The following is a 26,701-nucleotide window of genomic DNA, read 5'->3' on the forward strand; positions in this document are numbered from 1 at the left end:
TGACAAGAAGAATACTATACAGAGGGCAGACCGTAAATTACACACAGAGTTGCAACTGGGTGGAGGGTCAACACCCCAGCCTCTGTGTTGTACAAAAGTCAACTGTACTTAAAGTGTGATTTTGCTTGTTCTAAGAAGTGAACTTGAATGTGCATTTAAAGTTTGCTTATTTTGTGAAGAACATTGAGAAATTGCCATATAAACTAGGGTTGAACTTCTAATTCTCCTTTGTCCAAATTAATGGTAAAACCTTCTTCACATTCAAAAGTCAATGATGACAAGTTCTCATCGTTTCCATATGCAGTATTCAACAAACATTTGGGCCTATACTTGTGCCAGCTACTGTGCTTAACTTACGGCTTCAGAGATGTAGCATGTTCTCCTCAAGGCTAGGTGAGTGCAACAGTGGAAGTTCGTGCTGAGTCCAAGGAGAGCACAAGAAAAGGAAGAGTAGGCATAAGCTTGGGAATAAAGAGCTAATGACTGTTTGCCCATAATTCTAGCTAAGTAAGATTTTCCTTGAACTTACTGTATTTGTTAGAGATTAGGCAACTATAAGAGGAACTAAACAGCCTCTTGAGGGTGAATAAAGAGAGTGAGAAAGCTGGCTTAAAACTCAGCATTCAGAAAACTAAAATCATGGCATCCAGTCCCATCACTTCATAGCAAATAAGGGGGAAAGTGGAAACAGTGATAGATTTTCTTTTCTTGGGCTACAAAATCACTGCAGATGGTGACTGCAGCCATGAAATTAAAAAACACTTGCTCCTTGGAAGAAAAGCTATGATAAGCCTAGACAGTGTATTAAAAAGCAGAGATGTCACTTCACTGACAAAGGTCCATATCGTCAAAGCTATGATTTTTCCAGTAGTCATGTATGGATGTGAAAGTTGGTTCATAAAGAAGGCTGAGCGCCAAAGAATTGATGCCTTCAAATTGTAGTGCTGGAGAAGACTTGAGACTCCCTTGGACTGCAAGGAGATCAAACCAGTCCATCCTAAATGGGAATCCTGACTATTCAGGATATGGGAAAATGGGAAACCCTGACTAGTCACTGGAAGGACTGATGCTGAAACTGAAGTGTCAGTACTTTGGCCACGTGATGCAAAGAGCCGACTCATTGGAAAGGACCCAGATGCTGCAAAGATTGAAGGTAAGGAGAAGGGCAGCAGAGAATGAGATGGTTGGATAGCATCACTGACTCACTGAACATGAATTTGAGCAAATTCTGGGAGATAGTGAAGGCATGGGGAGCCTAATACACTGCAGTCCATGGGGTCACAAAGAGCTGAACATGACTTAGCTACTGAACAACAACAAGCAACATACGTGTGTGAGTCCCATAAGAAGGCTCTTGTTACCATTTCCTGCAGGGCTGATTATAACAGCTGTGGCTTATTCAGGACTCACCCTGTGTTGTCACTCACTTTCTAGGGAGCACTGCTACTATAAGGTCAGGAGACTCGATCTCCTGAAGTTTGAGAGAGGTGAAGGCTAATGCACATTTGGTCTCATTAAAATTCTACTTTTTGCTATTATCACTAACACGGTTGACTGTAGAGTTGGCTGAACATGTCTTTCTGCACACCAACTAGAAAGTGTTTATAGAGTGAGTTCAGTAAGTTTTAAATGGTCTTCCTCCTTTTCTCTGAAAGTTGAATTAAGTGTATAAAAAGCTTACGCGTCTTAAAGAGAAAAAGAGATCGGGACCTTGAATTGGGGTAGTTTCTTTCAGAACCGAAAGAGATCAAGCAGAGAATGGCATCAGAGCCGCTTCAAACTCCTGACCAGGAAATCTAGGTTTAGGGAGAGAACTTGCCCTTCGTCTACTCCTGTCCCTAGGGTACTTTGAGTGAACGTGAGAGACCAGTTCCAGCTACAAGCTAAAGAGGTGCCACTCATCCTGAGTGTGACTGCTCCACTAATCCTCTCTGAACACATAGCTGTAGACAGTGGAAGTTTTGGTTGGCTGGTGGTTCTGAGCTTTCAAACACCCTGAATTACCTGCTCCATTAACTGCTTTGCCTGTGGCTTCGTCACCGTATTGCTGTTTGCATCTGCCTCCGCTGTTGAGTGGGCAGGCATCTGCATTGTAAAACACTCTAAAGACAATTGGGTTGTGTCCACAAATTTCATAAGTGGCTAATGTTAATAACACTGAGCCTAAAAGGGCGAAACGACTCACTTAGGTGTCTTCCTGCCACACTCCTGTGTCACACCTTTAAGTGAAAAGAGGATGTTCCTGGTTTTGTTAAAGGGATATGTTTCATGTAGATATTTGGTTAGGAAAATCAGTGAAGGTCATATGCCAAAAAATAGTTATTTCTAAATGGGATTATGGTGGTCTTAAAAAACAAGTCTTCGGTGTAGCCCTTGTCACAGGTGCCATTTTGATTTTGTAGGGTTATCCCCTCCTGATCACAGGTCTCATGAAAGAGGGCCATGTCTGGTTTCTTCACCATATACCCAAATCCAACCACAGTGCCTCTTGCCTTACAGATAAATTTATTTGCTTACTGGCACATTACACTGCTTTTCCAATTGCTTATAATAACCACTTTTCCCATATGCTTTTAAAAGGGCCAGACTCAACCGACCAGACTCTTGGGAGATTTCCCCACTCCATTTCCGTGTACCTTTGGGGATAAATCCTAAATTGTACTTCGTATCAACCTCTTCCCCCCTGCCCGCCGCCTTTCTTCATTTGTGAAGGTGCATTTTCATTCGGACACTCCCATCAGTTAATGCCATTGCTGGTAAAGACACTACCACTTTCCTTGGGGCTTTGTTTTAGCTCTGACTGCAAGAATTTTGCAACTTTTATTTCCTCAAAAAAGTTTCTAGTTAAAATTATGAAAACAGCATCTCCCATTGCTTTTGTTAACTCTATACTTAATCATAAGGGGTTTCCAGGTGGTGCTAGTGGTAAGGAGGCCTCCTGCCAATGTAAGAGACACAGGAGATGTGGGTTTGATCCCTGGGTCAGGAAGATCCCCTAGAGGAGGTCATGGCAACCCACTCCAGGCTTCTTGCCTGAAGAATCCTGTGGACAGAGGAGCCTGGCACACTACAGTCCATAGCATTGCAAAGAGTTGGACACGACTGAAGCAAATTAGCAGACATACCTCAATGTTCTCCCTCTCCCTAAAGTCTGTTGATGAGGGGTGGGGGTGGGAAAAAGGATACGGGGGCTACATGGGTGAGTAGAAGAAACATTCAACATGAATGTCAGTGGTTACATGGCTAGCCTGCAATCACCGTCTGGGCTCCACAGAGAACCCAAGTCAATATTTGTGACTTGACTACTAGCAATATCACAGCCCTTTTTATGCTCTTTAGTTGAATTTTAGATTATCCTGTTGAAAAGTCAACTTATTAGAGTTAATGTTTCTGAAGCAGGGTCAGTTTATATCCGTTACTGACTCAATGGGCATGAGTTTGAGCAAACTCGGAGATAGTGGAAGACAGGGAGCTGGTGTGCTGCAGTCCATTGGGTCAGAGAATCAGAAAAGATTTAGCAACTGAACAAAGCATTTATAAGCTATATCCCATAGGCCAACGGTGAAAGCAATGAACTTAACCTGATGGCTTGGAGCCTCATTAATATTTGTAATCAGTGCTTCTAAATATTCATTTTCAGAACAAATAGCTGAAAGCCTCACAGTGCCTGGCCTTGTTATTTCCTTACTTCTGTTTATATACCTCATATTGTACCTCATTTCCACCAAGAGATAAGTCTAAAATATGCACAGTTGACCATTAACACAGATTTCAACTGTGGGTCCTCCTCTATGAGGATATCTTTTTCCAATAGAGTATTTGTATTTTCATTTTGCAGATCCTCAAGTGTGGAGAAAAATTTGTGTTTGATTAGAGATCACAATACATGGAATCAAAAGAACTAGGGTTTGAGTAGTGATTGTATCCAAACTGGCTCAGCTTCCTGCCTTTGGGTGAATCATTTACTAATTCCTTTCTTTTTGAGGCAGACATAGCAGCACTCAGGTTTTCAACTGTTTCAGGGTTGGGGTAAGCATCTCTAATAGCTCCATTATTCAAAGGTCAACTGTGGTTAGAATCTTCCTGTTCAAACAGCATTTTTTACACCATGCCACCTCTGCATGCTACTCATCCAAATCCAGCCATATTTCAAGATTTCTCCTCCTGATTTTGCCATTACTTTGTAATCGTAAAGCTTCCCTGGTAGCTCAGACAGTAAAGAGTACCTGCAATGAGAGAGACCCAGGTTCAATCCCTGGGTCGGGAAGATTCCCTGGAGGAGAAAATGGCAATCCACTCCAGTATTCTTGCTTGGAGAATACCATGGACAGAGGAGCCTGGCGGGCTATAGTCCATGGGGGTCACAAAGAGTCAGACACGACTGAGTGACTTCACTCATTCATAATCTTATGCTAAAGAAAACACTAAAACTGCCCATCTGTAAAGCACAATACTCACAGTGATATCACAGAGATTATAAAATCACACATGGGGAATGTTTATCCCCAGAAACTACTAGATACTCAGTAGTTGCACAGGTTTATAGTCCCTTATCCAAAATCCCTGTAGCCCTAATTTTTCAGATTTTAGGGAGGTAATATGTATATTTTTTAAAACATCAATAGCAGAGCATAGAGCACTTAATGTCCACAATAAAATGTGTTCATGGCTTCCCTGTGGCTCAGTGGTAAAGAATCTGCCTGCCAATGCAGAAGACATGGGTTCAGTCCCTGATCTGGGAAGATCTCACATGCCACGGAGCAACAGAGCCTGTGTGCCACAACTACAGAGCCTGTGCTCTAGAGCCCGGGAACCACAACTACTGAGCCCACATGCCGCGGCTACTGGAGCCTGCATGTCCTGAAGTGACTAGAGAAGCCACTGCAATGAGAAGTGAGCCTAGAGCCCAGGAACTGCAACTGCTGAGCCCACGCGCCGCAGCTACTGGAGCCTGCATGTCCTGAAGCCTGTGCTCTGCAACTGGAGAAGCCACTGCAATGAGAAGTCCGCACCGCAACTAGAGCAGCAGTTTGCTGCAACTAGAGAAAGCCCACGCAGCACAGCCAAATAAAACAGGAAGCCAAAAGTAAACCGGCACGGTGTGCTTGGCTAGGTACAACAGCTCCAACAGAACGCTGTGCACTGGGCCTTCTGCAGAGCCACCAAAAAGCCCACAAATGAAGCGGCAGCTGCCTGAAGGAACCTGCCAGAGCCCAAAGGGTCGGCAATGATTTAGCAACTGGAACCTCCCACTCAATCCTCTCATTTTATGGAAGGGAACACGGAAGGCCTAAAATGGGGAAATGACAGGTCCAAAGTTCAACAGCCTTAGCCTGAGCTTAGATAAGATCAGATCCCTCTCTTGTCTTCCTTCACAACACTCAATAGCTTATGTATTCTTGGCTAGGACCATGGGCTCAACCCTTAGCTTATCAGTCCCTCCGGCCAGAGGAGTGAAGTACTATCAGCCACCTTGCAGGCAACTCATAAGGTGGCAGCCCCTTTTGGATTCATTTGGCTAGGATGGTTGGAAGAGCCATTTGTTCAAAAGGAGCACGTGCTGGTCACAGATGAAGGGTCAGTAGGCGGCTGAAACAACACGATTACAAATAATACCACGTACCATATTAAGTGGTTGCCATTACGTGCACTGGGATAATATTCATAAATCAAAGTCACAACATTGTTTTCCCCAAACTACAAAATGGGAAACTAAGCCACCTTGAGAAGATGGAGGACCTTTCCAATCATTTGGGTTTTGTCCACTTTCTATTTTTCCAGTTCAGATCTTTGCATTGCTTTCAGGAAAGAAGTGTGTTGCGAGGTTAAAAGCACATGCTGTTCACTAACGTTTTCTCCTAGACTATTTCTCACACGTCAGTTCTGAAAGAAGAAAGTCCCCAAATTGGTGGAGGGTGGAGGAGGCGGGGGCGGGGAATATGGTCCATAGGCTCTGGGGAAAACTGGAATGCAAGTTCATCGTCTGGCAAGACATCAGAGGAATGGCCACACAGGGACAGGACAGGCTGCACACAAGGCATCGGAACAGGAAGAGAAGCTACCTCTGCGCCAAAGTTTGGAATCTGTGCTGCCACCTGCCTTCAAAGGACGCCTTAGTCACTAAGGAGTGACCGTGAGGGGCTGAAGGTAACAAGGTGCCCCATCTATATTCCAGGCATCATACAACTCCCTCAAATCTTGTCTAACCTTAGAGAAGGGCTAAGGTTGAATTTCCTGCTAAGTGGCAAGATGGGGACTCATCTAATTTGATTTAAAGGAATAGCCTGACACTCCCTCCACACTCAAACATTACACTGTACTGCAGCTCTGGGAACTCAGAGCGAAAGGTAGGCCTTACAGGGAGGCAAGTGCATATTCTGTGAAGCAAGAATTTCTCACAGTTACCACCTTTCAACAATAGGAACGTCCTGTGCCTGTTTTTTCACCTCTAAAATAATAAGTTTAATAATATGATACTTTGGAGAGTTAAAATGTATCAATATGTAAGGTGCCCACAAAAAATGCCTACCTGGCACGTAGCAAATGCTCAGTAAATTTATTTTCACTGCAGATAGTGCAAGTACTCCATTTCATTGCTACACACCAAATTTACCTTTTTGGAAAACACTTGGAAACCTATGATAAATACCTTAAAAATGTTCATGTTTGGTCTCCTGAAGCCAGATTTAGGTTTAAAAAAATAAACAACTCACCAGTTTCACTTATAAACAAAAAATAGCAACAAATTTCATCATCACCTACTAATGTTACCTCCTAAAATAATGCAAATCCTGTTTCTCTTCCATGCTTTCACAGCCACGTTAGGACTCCACAGTTTCTCACCAGGACCGTGCATCCTAGCTGAGGTACTTACCTGTACAATCCCCCCTTCTTTGAACTTTCCCTGACAGCATCCTCATCTGACCAAAAGTAGTTTCCTGCTTTAGGCACACTGGCAGCCAGTGGGCCAAACCTGGCTGGCAGATCTGTTTTGTTTTCATTTAAATGCCTTTAAGCAGGTAAATACCACAAGCCCTACCACTAACTATTATAGTGTGGATTGCGTTTATTCAGATTCATAATTTTTACCCGCCTGGCCCCTGTAAGATTTGAATTCATCAGTCTACAGTATACAGTCCAAATACTGCAGCTGGCATGATCTTCCTAAAATGAAGAAAAGGCCATGTTTCTGCCTTGCTGTGCTCAGTAAACGTAGCTACTGACTGGATGTTTTCAATTCAAGAAATACTGTGTCCCTGCAAACATATCCAGCACTGTTCTAGGTGCCAGGGATGTTACAGTGAACAAAACAGACCAACATCTTTGCCTTCATTGAGCTTAAATTTCATTAGAGGAGACAACTGCTGTGGAGGTGAAGCATGGAAAGAGGTCAGGGAGTGTGGTGGGGTACCACTTTAGACAGGCTGTCCAAAGAAGGCCCAGAGAGATGGCATGCGCTATAAAGACATGGGGGGAGGGTGGAATGCATTCCAGACAGAAACAGACACAATGGCCCTGGAATGTTAGTTGAATCCTAGTTGTCCCTTTAAGTACCAGCTCAAATGCTCTCCCAAGAGATTTTCTTACCATTCCCAGTTAGGATGGCATTCTTCTTCCCACAGCTTCTTACATACAGCTCATATAATTTCATGATTCTGTTATCATTTGTAGATATTGTCCTCAAAAATATTCATTGAAAAAAAATAAGTTACCCAAAGGATAAGCAGACACGATGAGGCACTCTGGTGAACTTTCCTGCTGCAGTCTCCTAACACAGGGATGTTATCTGTAATTCTTTAAATAGGCTTTGGAATCAAAGCTCAGATTTAAGTTTATCTGAGGGACAAATCCCTCAGCCTTGCTTAAGGTACCATTTGTACAGCAACACTGTAACATGGGAACACATGATATGAAGTTTTAACTCCATGAAGGCATATAGTAGGGAAAACATAAAGTAATGCTGCTTTTCCTTCTTGTAAAACAAACGGTGGCTCAGATGGCAAGAATCTGACTACAGTGCAGAAGACTGGGGTTTAATTCCTGTGTGGGGAAGAGCCTCTGAAGAAGGGAATGGTTACCCACTCCAGTATTCTTGCCTGGAGAATTCCACGGACAGAGGAGCCTGGCGGACTACAGTCCACAGGGTCGCAAAGGCAGACACAACTGAGTGACTAACAGTTTCCCTTTCTTCACTATCACATAGCCCCCAATGGCAGCTGTTGCCACAAGAGGGCACCATCAGCACAGCTGAAAAGCATGGCTCGTTGCTTTGCCTTCTCAGATTGAACCAGCTACCAGCTTCACCAGCTTTAAATCCACAGTGTATGAACTCTGAATGAAGAATGCCACCAACAGACAGGCATATGGTGGTGATGAGATAGGTACCACCAAGTTTATTACAGGCAGACTAGGAAAAACAAGAATCTAGTTTGAGAACTTCCCTGGTTGTCCAGTGGTTAAGACTCCACCTTGCAACAGAGGGGATGCACGTTTGACCCCTGGTCCGGGAACTAACACCGGGGGGTACAGTGGGGGGCATGGCAACTAAGCCACAAGTACTGAAACTGCACACTCCAGAGCCTCGGACCCACAACTAGGGAGCTGTACACAAGAAGATCCCACATGATGTAACTAAGACCCAACAGATAAATAAATCAGTTCAGTTCAATCCTGTCGCTCAGTCATGTCCGACTCTTTGCGACCTCATGGACTGCAGAACACCAGGCTTCCCTGGCCATCACCAACTCCCAGAGCTTACTCAAACTCATGTCCATTGAGTCAGTGATGCCATCCAACCATCTCATCCTCTGTCATCCCCTTCCCCTACCGCCTTCAATCTTCCCCAGCATCAGGGTCTTTTCAAATGAGTCAGGTGTTCCCATCAGGTGGTCAAAGTATTGGAGCTTCAGCATTAGTCCTTCCAATGAATATTCAGGACTGATTTCCTTCAGGATGGACTGGATGGATCTCCTTGCAGTCAAAGGGACTCTCAAGAGTCTTCTCCAACACCACAGTTCAAAAGCATCAATTCTTCTGTGCTCAGCTTTCTTTATAGTCCAACTCTCACATCCATATATGACTACTGGAAAAACCATAGCTTTGACCAGATGGACCTTTATTGGCAAAGTAATATTTCTGCTTTTTAATATGCTGTCTAGGTTGGTCATAACTTTTCTTCCAAGGAATAAGAGTCTTTTAATTTCATGGCTGCAATCACCATCTGCAGTGATTTTGGAGCCCCCCAAAATAAGTTTGTCACTGTTTCCATTGTCTCCCCATCTATTTGCCAAGAAGTGATGGGACCAGATGCCATGATCTTAGTTTTCTGAATGCTGAGTTTAAGCCAACATTTTCACTCTCCTCTTTCACTTTCATCAAGAGGCTCTTTAGTTCTTTGCTTTCTGCCATAAGGGTGATGTCATCTGCCTATCTGAGGTTATTGATATTTCTCCTGGCAATCTTGATTCCAGCTTGTGCTTCATCCAGTTCAGCATTTCTCATGATGTACTCTGCATGTAAGTTAAATAAGCAGGGTGACAATATACAGCCTTGACATACTCCTTTTCCTATTTGGAATCAGTCTGTTGTTCTATGTCCAGTTTTAACTGATGCTTCTTGAATTAATTAACTAAAAGCAAAAAGAATCTTGTGTGGTGGTGAAGAGCAAAGACTGATCAGGATTGGAATATGGGTTCCACAACTCCAGTGCACAGCTGTACCTCCCTGAGCTTCATGTGTAAAAAGGTTGTGCCAGACCCCTGCTAGAGGCTGGGCGCTGGTCCCAGTGAGCTCAGTCTTACTGCACAGATGGATGGATGGACAGAAGAAGATGTCTGTCCCTTTTCTTCTGCAGGGAAGAAGCCCTGAAGGGCCCTGGTTTCCGCTTACCTGCTGTGGATACACAAAGGCCCCAATTCTGTGCTCTGCTTGTCTTGGCAGCACCTCTTCCATGCTGCTCCCCAATAACCGAAGGCCCTGTGAGTGGAAGCTGAGCAAGATGATAAACCAGTAGAAGACAGGCTGCATGAAAGAGCACATAACTCACAAATTAGAAAGAAAAAACTCTCATAAGATATTAAAGGTTGATTACAACAAATGTCTTAGGGACAGTCTCTCAAAGGTGGATATTCAAGCTGAAAAAAAAAAATGGAATTGGAAGTAGAACCATATACAAAAGCTAACTAAAAATAGACCTAAGATGTAAAATTATACAACTCTTAAAAGAAAATATAGAGAAAAGTTTTCGTGACAAGGGACTTGGCAATTATCTCTTGGATATGACACCAAAAGAATAGTCAACCTAAGTAAAAATAGACAAATCACACTACATCAAAATTTAAAGCTGTACATCAAAGGACACCAGTCAACAAGAATCAAAAGGCAACCTACAGAACGGGAGAAAACAGTTGCAGATAATTTGATAAGGGGTTAAAATTCATAATACTTTATAACTGCAGAATATCTCTACAATTCAAGAATCAAGAAACCCAATTTTAAAAAATGGACTGGAATAGACATTTCTCCAAAGAAAGTGTATTACGTGACCAACAAGCCTATGAAAAAAATGCTCACTAGTTGTTAGAAAAATACAAATCACAATAAGATGATATCATCTCACACTAAGCAGGATGGCTACCAATAAAAGAAAATAACAAGTGTTGACAAGGATGTGAAATTGGAATCTTTGTGCACTGCTGGTGGGAACGTAAAATGGTACAGCCACAATGGAAAACAGTACAGCCATTCCTCAAAAAATTTAAAATAGAATTATTATATGACCTAGCAATTCCAAAGAAGAATAAAAAGCCTATTTGTACCGCCACTCCTATAGATTTTGTGTCCCATCCCCTGCTCCCAATTCATCTGTTAAAACCCCAATCCCTGACAAGATAGTACTTGCAGATGTGGTCTTTGGTAGGTAACTAAATCATTAAGGTGGAGCCCCAAGATTAAGAGTCCTTTTAAGAAGAATCAAGACAGCTTGCTTCCTCTCTGCTCTCTCCCATGTGAGGCTTTGAGAAGACGGACACCTGCAAACCAGGAAGCGGGCTCTTAGCAGCTGCCACATCTGCTGGCATTTTGACCTTGGACATCCCAGCCTCAGAACTGTGAGGAATCAATGTTTGTTATTTGCCATCTATGGCCATTTGTTAGAGCAACTCAAAGTGACAGCTTAGCATGTTTAGCAATTCTTATTCACAATAGCCACATGCTGGAAGAAACCAGTGTCCAGCAGCAGATGGATGGATATACAAAAGCTAGCATATACATCGGAGAAGGCGATGGCACCCCACTCCAGTACTCTTGCCTGGAAAATCCCATGGATGGAGGAGCCTGGTAGGCTGCAGTCCATGGGGTCGCGAAGAGTCGGGCATGACTGAGCGACTTCACTTTGACTTTTCACTTTCATGCATTGGAGAAGGAAATGGCAACCCACTCCAGTGTTCTTGACTGGAGAATCCCAAGGATGGGGAAGCCTGGTGGGCTGCCGTCTGTGGGGTCGCAAAGTCGGACACGACTGAAGCGACTTAGCAGCAGCAGCAGCAGCAGCAGCATATACATACAATGGAAAATCATTCAGCCTTGGAAATTCTGACACGTGCAATGACACAGATGACCCTCAAGGACATTAAGTGAAATAAGACAGTCACAGAATGACAGATACTGTACGATTTTACTTATAGGAGTTATCCAGAGAGGCACAAAGTAGAACGGTAATTGCTGGGGTCTAGGGGGCAGTGGGAAACGAGCTTTGTAATAGTTACGGACTATAGTTTTACAAGATGGAAAAGGTTCTGGAGCCTGGATGCAGGACAGTGTGAATATACAGTATTACTCCTGAACTGGACACTTCAAAAGCATTAAGACAGTAAATTTTACTTTATGTATTTAACCACAGTTATTTTTTAATGCCTTAATGTACTTCTACCTGTTTTTGCCAGTACCAATAAACGCTTCTTGAATAGCATGTTTTATTTGGGAGTTAATTCCTAATAAGGGCTTCCCTGGTGGCTCAGAGGTTAAAGCGTCTGCCTGCAATGAAGGAGACCTGGGTTCGATCCCTGGGTCAGGAAGATCCCCTGGAGAAGGAAATGGCAACCCACTCCAGTATCCTTGCCTGGAGAATCCCATGGACGGAAGAGCCTGGTGGGCTACAGTCCACGGGGTCGCAAAGGGTCGGACATGACTCAGTGACTTCACTTTCACTTTCCTAATAAAGTTATTCAGAGTCTTAAGCACCTGATTAAGGAGATGAAATGTTTTAAAGGCAATTTTTATATGCATTTCTTTCCTTTCAGTTTACCACAAGTACACCAAAGACACTGAATGTTGAGTCATATGTGCTATTCATGCAAAGTACTGAATGGCTGTAAAGGAAAAACTGCTCCCAGGCCATCTTCTCTGCGCTGTACTCACATTTCTGGTTACCAAATGTGTGTTTTTGCCCTGTACCAAGCCAATCTGCTATATGGGCTACATGAGCAACAATTCTGTTCTGATACTGAACTTGTGGTTAGTATCAGATCCCGCAGCAAAAGGCTGAGTCCCACAGGACTGTTCCTTCAACCCATTTCCAATACAAATCACAAATTCAGATTGACACCTGTGCTTCTGGCCAAACAGCTATAAATCACACTCTTCTCAGGTTTGATTAATTTGTGGGAGTGGCTCACAGAACTCAGGAAAACAGTTTACTTACTAAACTACTGGTTTACTACAAAAATATATGGCTCAGGAATAACAGATGGAAGAGCTGCAGAGGGCAAGGAGTGTGGGGCACAAGCAGTACTCGCAGAGTGTTCCGGGAGCACCATCCTCCAACACCTAGGCACGTTCGGTAACTTGGAAGCTGTCCAGATCTCACAGTTCATGGGCTTCATTATGCTGACATGATTGACTAAATCAACGGCCACAGATTTAACCTCCAGCTCCTCTCCCCTCTTCTCTTCACTTGGAGAGAGCAGATGTATACAGGCTGAAAGTTCCAATATAAATCTCTCAGTTGGTTCCCCTGGCAACCAGCTCCCAGACTTAGGGAGTTTCCCAAAGCCATCTCATTAACATAACCTTAGGAATGGCTGAAAGATGCTAACAAAAGACACCCTTTTCACCTTTATGGCTCTGGAGCTATTTCTTGAACTGGAAACAAAACTACATACTCTAATAAAAGATTTTCCTCTTACATAGAAAATTACATAGGTTTTAGGGGCAGTGTGCCAGGAATAAGGACAAAGACCAAATACATACTTCTTATTACAAATCATAATATCACATTGGCAAAGAGTATTTTCTCTATTGTGTCTCAGTCAACTAATTGGGATGCCATCCTCTTAAATTGAGGCAGACTTACAGCTCTTGACTGTCTCTGCAGGCACTTAGAAAGAAATTTTAATACATGGGTTGAAGAAAAAGTATTTATTTGACACCTTTACAAAAATATTTAGGCACATAATTTTCATATTTATGTCACCTGATTTACATATCTCAATCCTCAGTACCTTTTAAAAACACTAAAATGGTCATTTGGTAAATAGAATCTATATTGAAAAAATACTGTGACAGACCAACATTTGTAGACAAAAATCAGTTGATTATCAGCATGAGAAAGAAATGTTTATGAACAAAATAATCTCTAAAAACATCTTTGTGAGACAAAAAAAAAATCTAACCAGTAGATTTCTTTTTAAAAGCATTTTCAAAAAAGAAAGCTTAAAAAAAACTCATCATAGAATATCTCCTCATACCATGATGAAGTGGCATCCTAACAGTAAGGACTAGAAGGTAGGCTTAGAAAACGATGATAGTGCCAGAGGTTCACAAATACCAACAACTGACAAAAGCCTGGACACAGAGGCACCATGAAGCTAACACATTTAATTCGAAGATGAGAAGAAAGAATGTCCAACCTACACAGGAGCTACCTTAAGGTACGGTAAAACTGGGGGAGCTTTAACAGAATCACCATTCTGAAGTGTAATTATATTTCTCTGAGATAGATACTATTTTTTTTAATTTACCAAAATATGAGAGCCATTTTTTTAAAGAATAGAATCTTTTTAAAAGGTAGAATCACCTGCATCATACAATAGCCCAACTATACCCACTAGATATTTTAACAAGTTGACCATGAGCAGAAACTCTTCTTTAACCATTCTAGAAGCAACCAAATTATAGGGGCACATTCAAAATGAAATATATTGCCCAGGCCTCTAGCATTTAAGGAGCACAAATTAAGACTCTTAATCTTTGCTTACAGCCTAACCCTGAAATGACAGTAACGTTTGCTGAGTGCCTAATATGCACGAGGCATTGTGCTGAGGAGTTTGCATCCCTTATCTTATTTATTTTGAAGATTATTATTTTTCCCTCAAGGAGAGAAAAATCAATCACAGCCTTGTTCATAGGGAGGAACCAGTAGTACACAGCTATGGGGAAGCAAGAATACGTGCAAGAGAGAGCAGAGGGACCCGGGCAGTCACAGAATTTGAATGGCCTGGCTCTCATCTCAGAGCTAGAGGACTAGTACAAGTTATAAATCCTCTTCAAGAAGTGCTTCAGTCAACTCTTTGGGTGGGACACCCCTAATCACCAGTGCTGGCAACTGTGCAGGCAGCTTCTACTCATAAATCGCTGACTCCTTTCATCTGCTTCTTTCTCTCAATCGGGGTCTGGCTAAAGAATCATACATTCCTTGAGAATGAGAACCACGTCCTCTTCACCTCAGCTGCCACAGAGCTTCGCATAATGCCTGGCATAAAACAGTCAATCTCTGCTCAGTGAAAGGTGCCACAACAACCAAAATAAAGGTAGGCCTGCCCAAAACCCTGGGTACTACTCCAAACTAGTCAAAAGCGAAACGACTCTTCTCTCCATGAAGATCCTATATCAGCGTTACTGCTGTGAACTTTCCATGCATGGCTGATACAATAAGAACTACAAACAACAAACGCAAAACATTCTCTTTCTTAACCTACATGCAAGCTGGATCCTACAAATGACTGACTCCTACAGTCAACAGTCATGTGAAGGAATTAGAAATCACCCGACATGCTGGCAACATGTAGCCTGACCAATCAGGTTACTCAAATCAATCTGGCACTGCCTTAAAAACAGACTGGTCAAAGAGGGCATCGCTGTCATTAACTCAAAAAAAGGAGCCACTAGTCACAAATGTGTTTTCAGCATCCTCACCACAGCTCATCTGTCTCAGAGGGCAAATTCAGGATTTAATTCCATACTGCCTCTTTTTCTCTCAGGAGGTAGTTAACAGATCAAAGAACTTTTGCCTTGTAAGATGCTGGAATACCAGGCATATCTCTTCATGTGCCATAACCAACCCTGCACATAACTGAAAACAAACTACAAAAAACGGCTGGTGAGTCTATTCAGTCTCCAACTTCCCCAGGCTTCTTGCTCTTAAGATGTTGGTGGCAGGTAAAGGGGAATCCAACAATCCACATGAACAGGGCAGAGAGCTTGAAGCTGCTCTGCTGCTTCTCATCAGTCAGAAAGCTCAGTATAGGCCACGGGCCCTAACGTCATGTGCATTTAGTGAAATTATTACTAAGCACGATTTTCTCAAATAAGACCTAAAGAGATGACACGTCTTCAAGGAAACTGACTCTCCAAGAAGCAGTTCAGCACTTGGCAGGGCGGGGGGCTAGTGGCGGGGTGGAGCGGGTCTTAGTCCAACACCTCTAAATGCACACCAACTATTTCTAATGTCAAAGTTCCCTCCTCCCAGTAGCTCAAAGGAGGAGGAACAGAACTACCAAAATTAGCTCCCAAAATGCGTTCCCCTTGTCCCCGGGCAAAAGTGGGTAGGGACAGCAAAATTCATAGGCAAAAGTGCGTGTCACCCATGGCCAGCCTGCAGTAAGACAGAAGCTCAGACACACAGAGTGCCCATCACTCTCCCTGATGCACAAAGCCTATTCCTTGAGGACTCTAAATTCCATCAATCACTCACCTCCTCAAAAGAGCTCAGGCTAGCTCAGCTGGCACCTCTACCTCCTCACTTCCTCAGAGGAGGAGGGGAGGTTATCAACGGCAGCACAGTTCAGTGGAAAAAAACAGGAATTCTGACTTATTAGCAAGTCATCTTTCTCTGAGTCTTGCTTTCTTATCAATAAAACAGGGATAAGATATCTTGCACAACATATCCTATTCTCCCACTTAAATTTTCTCAGCTCACATATTATTAGGAAACAGTGAGTCTCAGGATCCCCTACATGGTGCCACTAACTTGAGAGTTGGCTATGAGGCTAATTCTAGGAACCAGCACCACTGGCTAGGCTTTGACAAAGACAAACCAAAAATAAGGGAGATATGAATATGAAAAGGACCTCAATATAACTCTTTTTCAAAAATAGGAAGAAATCAAAACCTTCCAGATTCCCTGTTGAGGCACCAGAATACTGGCTGTTTAGGTCAACAAAGGCCAGTAGATTGCAAACCTAATGAAATGAAAGCCAGCATGTACACCAACACAAAGGGAGCCAGCTTCCTGCAATGACTGCACAGCTGGCCTGAGCAAGCATTTATCTCCAAAGTCAATGGATGTCTCTAAGCCAAGTCACACTGCTGTGTTTGAGTTAACACCCGACCTGCCCAAAGAGGCAATTCACGCGAGGCCCATCCACGGCTGCTCTCCCAGGATGCAGCATTGACCTTGAGAAAAGCGGGCCTGTTCATTAATGTAGGATGTGGCAGGAGTGTCCAAAGGAAAGAGGTATGCTCATGCCATTAAAAGAAGAGGAGGGAAAGTGATGGCTCTAACACTGAGGGTACCAGCAACACAGTCCAAGCCTGGACCATACAGAAACATCTAACCAGCCTTTCCCCTCAAATCATACACTCAGAAATGCAAGACTGGTCATACTGATTCAAGCAGGAGTAAAAAGAGGAGCAACAAAACCCAGAGGCAGGAAGCAAGGGGAAACAGATAGAGGTCATGTTCCCAGCATGCCATTCTCACTCAGGCAAGAACACCTGAGCTCATGGTTTAGGATGGCAGGGTCCATACGCATTTGATGTACACTGCAGCATTTGGTTTCACATCGCTGTGGAGCTGGTGCTTCTAACTCCGCAGACAGATTTGCAGTTTCTGAGAGCTGAGAAAACTTCGAAGACTTGTTCACAGTCACAAGGTCTTCTGAATAAATCCATGGAGCTAAGTTCTCAGTCTTACCCTTGGTCACTATAGCAGGAGCGAGATCAGGCAACTACCTCCAACAACATCTCTCCACCTCCAGCACATAGCACAATGCCTGGCATGTATTACATGCACAATACATTTTAGTTGGATGAATGACTCCGACAGATGAAGAAAATGAGTAAAAAGTCTACTTCCTTCACCCCTTCATTTTCCTCATCCTACACAACATAGAGGGAATAGGACATTTTCAAGGAACGCACCCTACTCATCCCATGAGCTCTCAGGAAGGCCAGTGTAGAAACCAATACACTTTGAAGCCACACACATTTCTTTAGTGCCAAAGATGTCCTCTTTGGCCAAAGCAGTGATGATAGCCTCATGAAGAAAAGGCAATCATTAAGAAAGAAAATTCAGAGAAGACTAACTTCAGATCCTCAGCTGCATTTCCAGCAGAAGGAAGGCCAAGCTGTCTCCAGACTCAGCAACGACATGAATAGTGAGGCTCCTGATGGAACGCTTTAGATATGTGGCTCTCAGGGACACCTGGATATCAAACTATGGAATAAAATATTTTCAAAACATGGATGTTTCACTGTCGGCATAGAAGAAAAATAAATTAAAAAGCCCAGTACATTTTCCAGTCTGATATAAATTAATTCTAATGGCATATTTAAAAGAGTCAATTATAAGTTTCTCTCATAAAATTTTAAAAGGCAGCAATCAATCCGCAGATTGTACAAGTGCAACAGTATTTTCTCCATGATCAAGACACCTCAGTATCTGTGTAATTGCCAGTGTTCCCATTTGGTCGGAAACTTGGGCCAGTGCAGTCGATGCGACCCTCGTCATACTGCTCCTTTTCCCTTAATGTCCAGCTTGCTACTGGCTTCTGACTGTTTGCTCAGCTGCTCTTCAGAGAAGGTGATGTAGGAATATACCAGGCTCCCAGCAATGCTGCAAAACAGAAAACCACCATCAGGGAGGAAGGAAGGAATGGCACAAATATAAGGCAACCTGGACTGAGGGTTGGAGCTACCTTTCTGAATGAACACCACATAAAATGAAAACATGCAGCATTTTCATTTACCAAACTAGAGACATTCCCTCATCATGGTACTATCCACTGTCATTGATGCTTTGGAAAAACGAATATTTGCATATACTTGTCAGCAGAAGTGCCAATTTTATACAGTCTTTCTTCATGACAATTGGTTGAAATAAAAACCTCAGAATTCCACTTATCCTCTGACCTACCAATCTATTTCATGGATGAACTGTATACATCTTCATAGACTTATTGACAAAGCATTTATCACAAAATCTATAACTGCAGAAAATTAGCTAAAGGATAAGTGTCTCACGATAGAGTATTATATAAATTCATACAATAGAATACTAGGCATTTATCTAAATGGCAGAAAATAAAGAGCTGGCCATGACCTTTAAAATGAAAAAATAGTTCAGCATTCTCCAACCCTATTTTATTTAAATGAACGTGAATATGTACATTAATGCATCGGAATAAAGTCTGAAAGAAACAAATAAGAATATTAATGAGTAATTACATCTAGACTGAGATTATAGGTGATTTCTACTTGTATTTTTTGCATTTTCAAAAATAATCATTCAAGGAAGAAATACTTTTTAATAAGAATAAAAAACATCCCAATAAGTAAGAAAAGAGGCTTCCCAGGTGGCGCAATGGAAGGAATCCCGCCTTGTCAACGTGGATTTTCAAGGTATCTCCTGTCAATGCAGGAAATGCAAGAGAAGCAGGTTTGATCCCGGGGTCAGGAAGATCTCCTGGAAATGGCAACGCAATCCAGTAGTCTTGCCTGGAAAATTCCATGGACAGAGGAGCCTGGCAGGCTGCAGTCCACGGGGTTGCAAAGAGTCAGACATGGCTGAGCACACATGCACACACACAAGAAAGGAAACATGCAGATCCCGGGAGACTCAGAGCTAGTTTCTCTCCAACTAGCATCAAGTGAACAGTGGGGAACCTCCATCTTCCAAGCCCTTGGCCTCTGAGCGGGCTGCTGCCACCCCTCACACTTGTCTACCACACCTACTGCCAGGGAGGTTCGCTCTTCTGGGACAGGGATTATTTTGGGGACCTCAAGCCCACCTGGGCTACACAGCCTCCTGAAAGCTCTTTGGAGGGAATGTATTAAAAGTACCTATCATGTGTGTTTAGGAATAAATGAATCTTCCCAACTAGATTACAAATTCCCTTAAGGTAGAAATTAGTCTATGCCTTTGCATACTAATCAGTCACCTCCTTAAGGAGACAGGAGAATAAAGACAAGCCGGTGGTAAGACAGAAGGTATGCAAAGAGACTGAAAATGTTCAAAACAAAGTGGGACCATTTTCCTCTCTTATCCGATGTGCTCTCACATGGCTAAATGATGCAGCAGATTTTTATAGTCAGATCAGGATTAGAGTCTCAGCTCCGCTTCTTACTATGGTGGCTGTGAGACCTTGGGCAAGTTATTTCACCCCTGAGTCTCAATTTCATTTTCATGTGAACTCGGGGATGATTAAATGAAACAATGTTGTAAAGGTGGCTGTCACAGACTAGGCACTCAACAAATATTAACACCTTATGTTGCCTTGATAGATATCTATGTCCCTTCTATGTCAAGGTAAGTGTTGGTCTGTGCACATACTTTCTTTAGTTTTTATTGAAGTACAGTTGATTTACAAAGTTATGTTAGTTTCTGGTGTACAGCAAAGGTATGCAATTTCATATATATATACATACACACGTTCTTTCTCATATTATTTTTGTTATGATTTACTACAGGACATTAAATATCATTCCCTTGTGCGCACATACTTTAAAAATAGAAGTACCTCAGTCACAAAAGTCTGACCAGGATGTTTGTTAACCATTCTATCCGCCTAGGCATTTTAGGAATTTGGCCAGGAGTAAATTTACAAAAAAAATTAAAAGGCTCTCAAATTTTGTTGTGATTTCTTTGGAACTCAATGGCATTGATAAGGATATTATTTATTAACTGATGTGAGTCAGGTAGATGCTGCCTTTTAAGATCAGAATTCTGATAAGACTGCCTTCATGTACAATACAGTTTTGTTTTTTAAAGGACTCAACTAGAGAAAAGTTAAAGAAATAGAATATAAACCTAAAAACTTACTTTCTACCTATTCTTACCATTTAATGTCAGTATTTTTAGAAACAGGGAGTTTTTCTCATATATTTGGAAACAGGGTTTTTTTTTGTTTGTTTTGTTGTTGTTTTGCTTTCCTGGTATCTTTGATACTCTTCCCTGACTCAGGGCTGAATCCAATCTACTCAAGCATTTCCATCATTTTTTTCCCCTACTTCTACTCCTTTTTCTTCTCTGCCTCTTAAAAAAAAAAAAAAACCTTAAAAGGTAGGTAGAGGACTCCTGTCAGAACATTTTAAAAGGTAATATATTATATATGTTTCCCACACCTGGAAGAAGTTCCTTTAAATGTCATTAGTCTCTTGCAAAATAACTTTAGACCTCATGACCAGGATCAATCAGGGGAAGTTTAGTAGCCAAACTAAAACAGACAACCCTAGCTTAAAAACTGAGAAAAGAAAACTGAGGTTATGAAAAGTGAACTATAAATAGCTCGTGGTGGTACCCATAACAGAATACAAATCTGCTGCTATATTCCATTTCAGTGCTCTTCTGTAAGGAATTATAATATCGCAAAGGGCTAGCCAACCTCCCTACCTCCTTTTAGAAGTCAAAGTTATTCCAGTGAGAAGTCAGTTATTTATCTCTATGAAAAGCCTGGTAACTGTTACAGCAGCAGCAACCCACTGATAATACAAAACATGTCCTTCTCTCTCTCCAAATGAGAGAACCACTAAGAATAGATCACGTCCTTACTTTAGGAGAAGACTGGAACTAGAAGAGTCTGCTAGAATGGAATTATGCAGAGGAGAAGGCTGGAACCAGGAAGCAAAACCTCCTTTTAAGGAAACAGGTGAAGGAGTCCCAGATGCAGGAACAGTAGACTCAGGAGCCAGGCAGAAGTGGCTAGACCAAAGTCCTCTCTGGAGCCAGACTCTGGGCTGCATCACTGCCCACCCCCAGAGACCGTATAGACTCCGGTTTGATGTCAGAAGGTACAGTAAAACGGGGTGTTTTACACAAAAGGAGGCTGGCTTAAGAGTTATGTGACCAGTATGATGACATATGCTGACAGGATATGAAAATAACTTATTCCTCTATTCACTTTCACTGGACTGCAGTTAAGAAAACTTGGAAGGCAATCATGGACTGAATGTTTCACCAGCTGGATAATACATGGCAAGTTTCTCAGCCCCTCTATGAAATGAAATACTCACAGTGCCTATCTCAGAGAACTGTTAGATTAAGTATGGCATACTTAGGGCAATGCAGAGGATAAGACTAAGCATAAAAAAATATTGTCTGATATTTGGTTATTATTATTACTAGTTGGATGCCTGTTACAGACCAGGCACTGGTAAGTACTGACACAACTATAAATAAGACAAGTGATTTCTGCCCTCAGATAGCTGAGAATCTAAAGTGGCAATGGCTACATATGTTTCACTTAGGCTACATTATAACTAATTAGTCATTTACTGAATGATAATTCATTAAAGGGTGAGAACCTGGACTCTGGAGTTCAACCCATCAGGGCTGAAATCCTTCAATGACAGGAGCTGCGTGACCTTGGCAGAGCTATGAGTGACTGCACCACCTCTCTCTAGAGCACAGTGCCAGGCAAACAGAAACAGGCTCAATGCACGTCTTCAGAATGCATAAGACTGAAACTTTCTAAGCCTCAGCCTCCTCATTTATAAAACAGCGATAATAAAAGAACTTCAGGGCTTCCCAAGTGACTCAATAATAAAGAATCCACCTGCCAATGCAGGAGACACAGGCTCAATCTCTGAGCTGGGAATTCTATAACAGAATACTGCTGCTGCTAAGTGGCTTCAGTTGTGTCCGACTCTGTGCGACCCCAGAGACGGCAGCCCACCAGGCTCCTCCATCCCTGGGATTCTCTAGGCAAGAACACTGGAGTGGGTTGCCATTTCCTTCTCCAATGCATGAAAGTGAAAAGTGAATGTGAAGTCGCTCAGTCGTGTTCGACTCCTAGCCACCCCATGGACTGCAGCCTACCAGGCTCCTCCGTCCCTACTCAGCAGTAAAAGGGAATTTCCCAATGGCTCTGCAGGTAAAGAATCTGCCTACAATGCAGGAGACACAGAAGACTCAGGTTCTATTCCTGGGTTAGGAAGATTCCCTGGAGAGGAAATGGCAACCCCCACCAGTATTCTTGCCTGGAAAACCCCACAGACAGAGGACCCTGGCGGGCTACAGTTCAAAGCATCACAAAGAGTCAGACATGACTGAGCCACTAAGCATGCACATACCACCCTAAGGGATCCGCAGTCAACAGCAGCAGCAGGAAAGAGGTACAGACTACTGACACATGCATACCACAGAATCTCAACTGCAACGTGGAATCTCACGCAATTATGTCAAGTGAAAGAGGTCAAAGAGCTGCATAACATTTTGTATCATTATACAACATTCGGGACATCACATGGATACAGAACAGATCTTTGTAGGCGAGAGAGGTTCAATGAAAAAGGACACAGGGAGATCTGGGAGGTATTACAATTGTTTTATACCTTGAATATGGCGGTGGTAGTTATATAACTGTATGCACTTATCAAAACTTCCAGAATTGTACAGGAAATGGGGGGGATTTTACTGTATTTAAATTATGGTGTTTTTTTTTAATAGAAGGAAAAAAAGAATCATAGATAAAAATAAACTCCAAAAGTTCTCTGAATTCTAGCCTGGGCAGTTATGGAGATGCTGGGGTCATTATCTGGAAAGCCTGCATTTCTTGGGCCAGACACAGGCCAGAGCCCAACTTCTGGTGAAAGTACAGAAGCACATTCTGTCACCACCCTTCACTATTCATTCCCCACTCGCTCTGCTGCTTTTTTGAGCTTGAGTGAACACGCAGTAATTGGCCACTGGAAAAAGGCACTTAGGGAAGTTGGAGACAGCCAGGCTCTTAACAGAGCCCTACTGGGGGACAGGAAAAAAAAAAAAAAATCAAATTGGAGTCTGAGAACCTACCAAACCTCTTGCTTCCTAGAATTGAATCCTATCAGAAAGGACTATTTAAACTTTTCCTGAAACAGCAGGAAAAGAAAAAATCCAAGCAGGATGAAGGGAAGCTAGATTCATCAAAGTATAATCAGAAAATTCTTTAAGAGGACAGTTTTATTAGTGATTTCTTTCAAAGCAGAATCAGCCAAGGATGGACTCATACCATTTCCAATCAATGTGAAATCTACTAAGCAGCCAATCTAAGTTTGGTTTTTCACATTAAAAAAAATAAAAAGTAATGTCGCAATCCATGAGTCCACTAACTAGTGTAAGATGTAAAAAAAAAAAAAAAAAAACCAAAACCATAATTTTTATTTGAAAGAGGAAAAGTGAAAGAAAAAAAAAGGCAACATATACTTTCCTTTACAGACACTGAAACACAAGTTGTAATGGAAAGAAATGATACAAGGTCATCTGGACTCTAATCCTAACTCTGCAAGTAATTTGAATGCTGACAGGCAAGTAAGTATACTACTTACTCTCCTTAACTCTGTAATGAAACAGAGATTAAAGAGATATGGCCTGTAAAATTTATTATAATAAAATGTGAAGGCAATTCGAAAGTATTAAAAATACTACATAAGGGAAGAGTGCAAAATGGTACTGTTTAACCAGAACTATAATCACTACTTAACATAAAAAGAAACTTTCAAGACTTTAGATTTGACATATGTTGGGCTGACACATGAAACATTCCAACATACTCAGGCACTAAAGTTTCCTTTTTTTTAAATAGCCTGCGATGTGGGAAAAAAAGCAATATTTCTTGTAATACTATGGATACTATGTTATGAGATTTAAACTGCAGACATCTGAAAATGCAAACAGCAGCTCTTACTTCATTTTTACCATCAAGTTCTTACTTAAAGGAGACAAAAAAAAAAAAAAAATCAAGGCATTTCTGAATCAGGCCCATAATGTATTATAAAGACTCTTTAATCCAGATTTTTAGAAATGAAGGAAGCTTAGGCTACATGCAACCTCAGAACTAGTTCACCATATTGATCCTTATATCCTGGCGTTCCTCACAACTATTAGTGAAAGAAACTGATTATCTACTAAGCATAAATATCAAGCGATGAATCAGGTACTTCATTCATTGGATTATTTCATTCCAACAACTCTAAAGATACAGGTTTCTAATGGAAATATGTAAGAAAACTGAAGATCAGAAAAAAACAATGCTTTCAAAATCACACAACTGTTAAGTATCAGAACTGCAACTGTGAATGAGATCTGAGACTCAACTGCTCACCTTCCTTCCAGAATATGCAATCCTCAGGCATATTTACATATCCAAATTCCAACCAACATACCCAACCCCCACAAATAAAATAATTTTTCCTCTAAAAAGACAGACAATAATAATGGCAAATAAATGTCATGGAAGGGAAAATAATGAATTATCTTATTAATAACATTAGTATTAATTCTCACACTGAGTCATAAGAAAGGTGGAATAGGCATTATCACTTGTTTACATTTAAAGATATAAAAGCTCAAGAGAGTTATATAATTTATTATAAATTAAAAAGATACTATCATTAAAGATCTTTATAGTTTTCAAAAAAGTGTTGTTTTTTTTTCATCACCAATCCATAGAGAATTCATCAAACAAATATTAAGCAATGACCAGAACTCATTCTAGGAGCTTGGAAAGATAAGTGAACAATACTTATCAACAAGAGACCTATACCCTCATGGAACTTACATTGTATCAGGGGAGATAGAAAATGCATAGTATATATAAACATAAACAGAAAAATAGAATAAGAGGGCTTCAGAGAATCAGAAGAGGAAGAGCAGGTTGCAATTTTAAATAAGGTGGTCAGGGTAAACTTCCATGAGTAGGTAACATTTGAGCAAAAATATATAGGCATAAGGGAACCAGCCATGCAAGTATCTGGCAGTACAGTGTTCTAGGTAAAGAAAATATTCTGTCCAAACACCTAAAGAGACAGTATGCCCTGTATTCGAAAAGAATAGCAAGGAGGTCTGTGTAGATGAAATAGAGTGAGGGAGAAGAGAAGCAAGAGCTGAAATTGAAATTGAAGGGCAAGCGAGAGACAGACTTTGTAGGGCCTCGTCAGGACGCTGGGACATGGAGAGGGGAGTACAAAGAAGAGTGACATGCTCTGACTTAGCTCTGACAAGGAATACACTGTCTACTCTTGAGAACTGACTAGGGCGAGATGTGGGGATGAGCCAAATCCGAGATGCAAGTAGAGAAGACAGGGCAGTAATCTAGGCAAAAGATGCTGATGGCGGAGATAATGCTGGAAGGAATGCAGGTGGTGACAAGTGATCTTTTTGGATGTATTCTGAAGGTAGAACCAATCGAATTTGCTAACACACTGGATGTTGGGTATAAGCTGAAGAATTGAGGATAGCTCCAAGGCTTTTGAATTGAGAGGCTAGAAGGATGGAGTGTCACCAATTGCGATGTTCAGGCTGTGGGTGGAACAGACTTTGGAGGAAATACAAGGAGTTCAGTTTTGGACATGTCAGCTGGAGATGTCAAGTGAACTAATTAGATGTACAAGTCTGAGATCAGGATGGAGATCTTTAAAATTTGAGGGTTTTAAAGCATATAAGTAGCATTTAAAACCATGAAATTCAAAATTCTCAAATTGAAAAAGCTCTTTCAGGCAAGTTACCCTCATCATTGTTAAAGAAGAATGAAGTCTAAATAAATGCAGTGATGTGTCCAAAGTAAGATGCATATAAAGCAATATAAAGAGAGTTGGTATTCTTTAGCCTGGAATTTTCTTAAGAACACTACACTGACATCTAGCACAATAAATAAAAGATTATTCTTTCAAGGCTAAACAAAAGGAGTTCAACTTCCAGAAAAGACTCCCCAAAAACTGTGCATGAAATATGAAACCACTTTCTCCTTTTTCCTTAGAAAGCACTATCAAAAAGACATTAATTGTATAATGTATTATAGGAATTCCACAAATGTCTGTTTAATAACAAGTGAACAAATTTGCCATTAAATAGTCCAAGCTAACTGTGACTATTTGACAATCTAAATCCATCTGTCAAATTGGTTACAGTTAAATATTTTTACTTACCTGATATTTAAGCCAATGAAGTTTGTCCAAGTAAAAATATAATCTCCACCAAAGACCATTCCAATATAAGTTATTAATATATTCTAAAAAGAAAAATGGCAAAATACTGTTACACAGGTTTGAACTTTTTCAATATTCAAATAAAGTCATCCACACAATGACCCAAACATATATCCTTAAATTAAAAAAGCAAATAAAGAGAAACTAACAAAAACCCAACGATCCTAAAATGAGTGTAGCATGAGTATGAACATCAACTAACAAACAATAACATTAGTCTCTTCCTGGTCTCTCTCCAGAAGCT

The 26,701-nt window shown here is 41.4% G+C and overlaps 1 protein-coding gene across 1 annotated transcript in view; it reads right to left on the minus strand.

Annotated features, from left to right (window-relative positions):
* The window catches only part of SLC35D1 (solute carrier family 35 member D1), a 47,309-nt gene continuing 34,009 nt past the window's right edge, over window positions 13,402-26,701 (minus strand). Inside the window, exons 11-12 of the mRNA XM_013962750.2 lie at window positions 26,398-26,480; window positions 13,402-18,112 (exon numbers count right to left, since the gene is read on the minus strand). Of these exons, the coding sequence (XP_013818204.1) occupies window positions 18,004-18,112; window positions 26,398-26,480 (192 nt within the window). The 3' untranslated portion in view covers window positions 13,402-18,003. The remainder of the gene's footprint in view (window positions 18,113-26,397; window positions 26,481-26,701) is intronic.

The sequence above is a fragment of the Capra hircus genome, chromosome 3 (assembly GCF_001704415.2).
Source record: "Capra hircus breed San Clemente chromosome 3, ASM170441v1, whole genome shotgun sequence".
In the NCBI taxonomy this organism is placed as follows: domain Eukaryota; kingdom Metazoa; phylum Chordata; class Mammalia; order Artiodactyla; family Bovidae; genus Capra; species Capra hircus.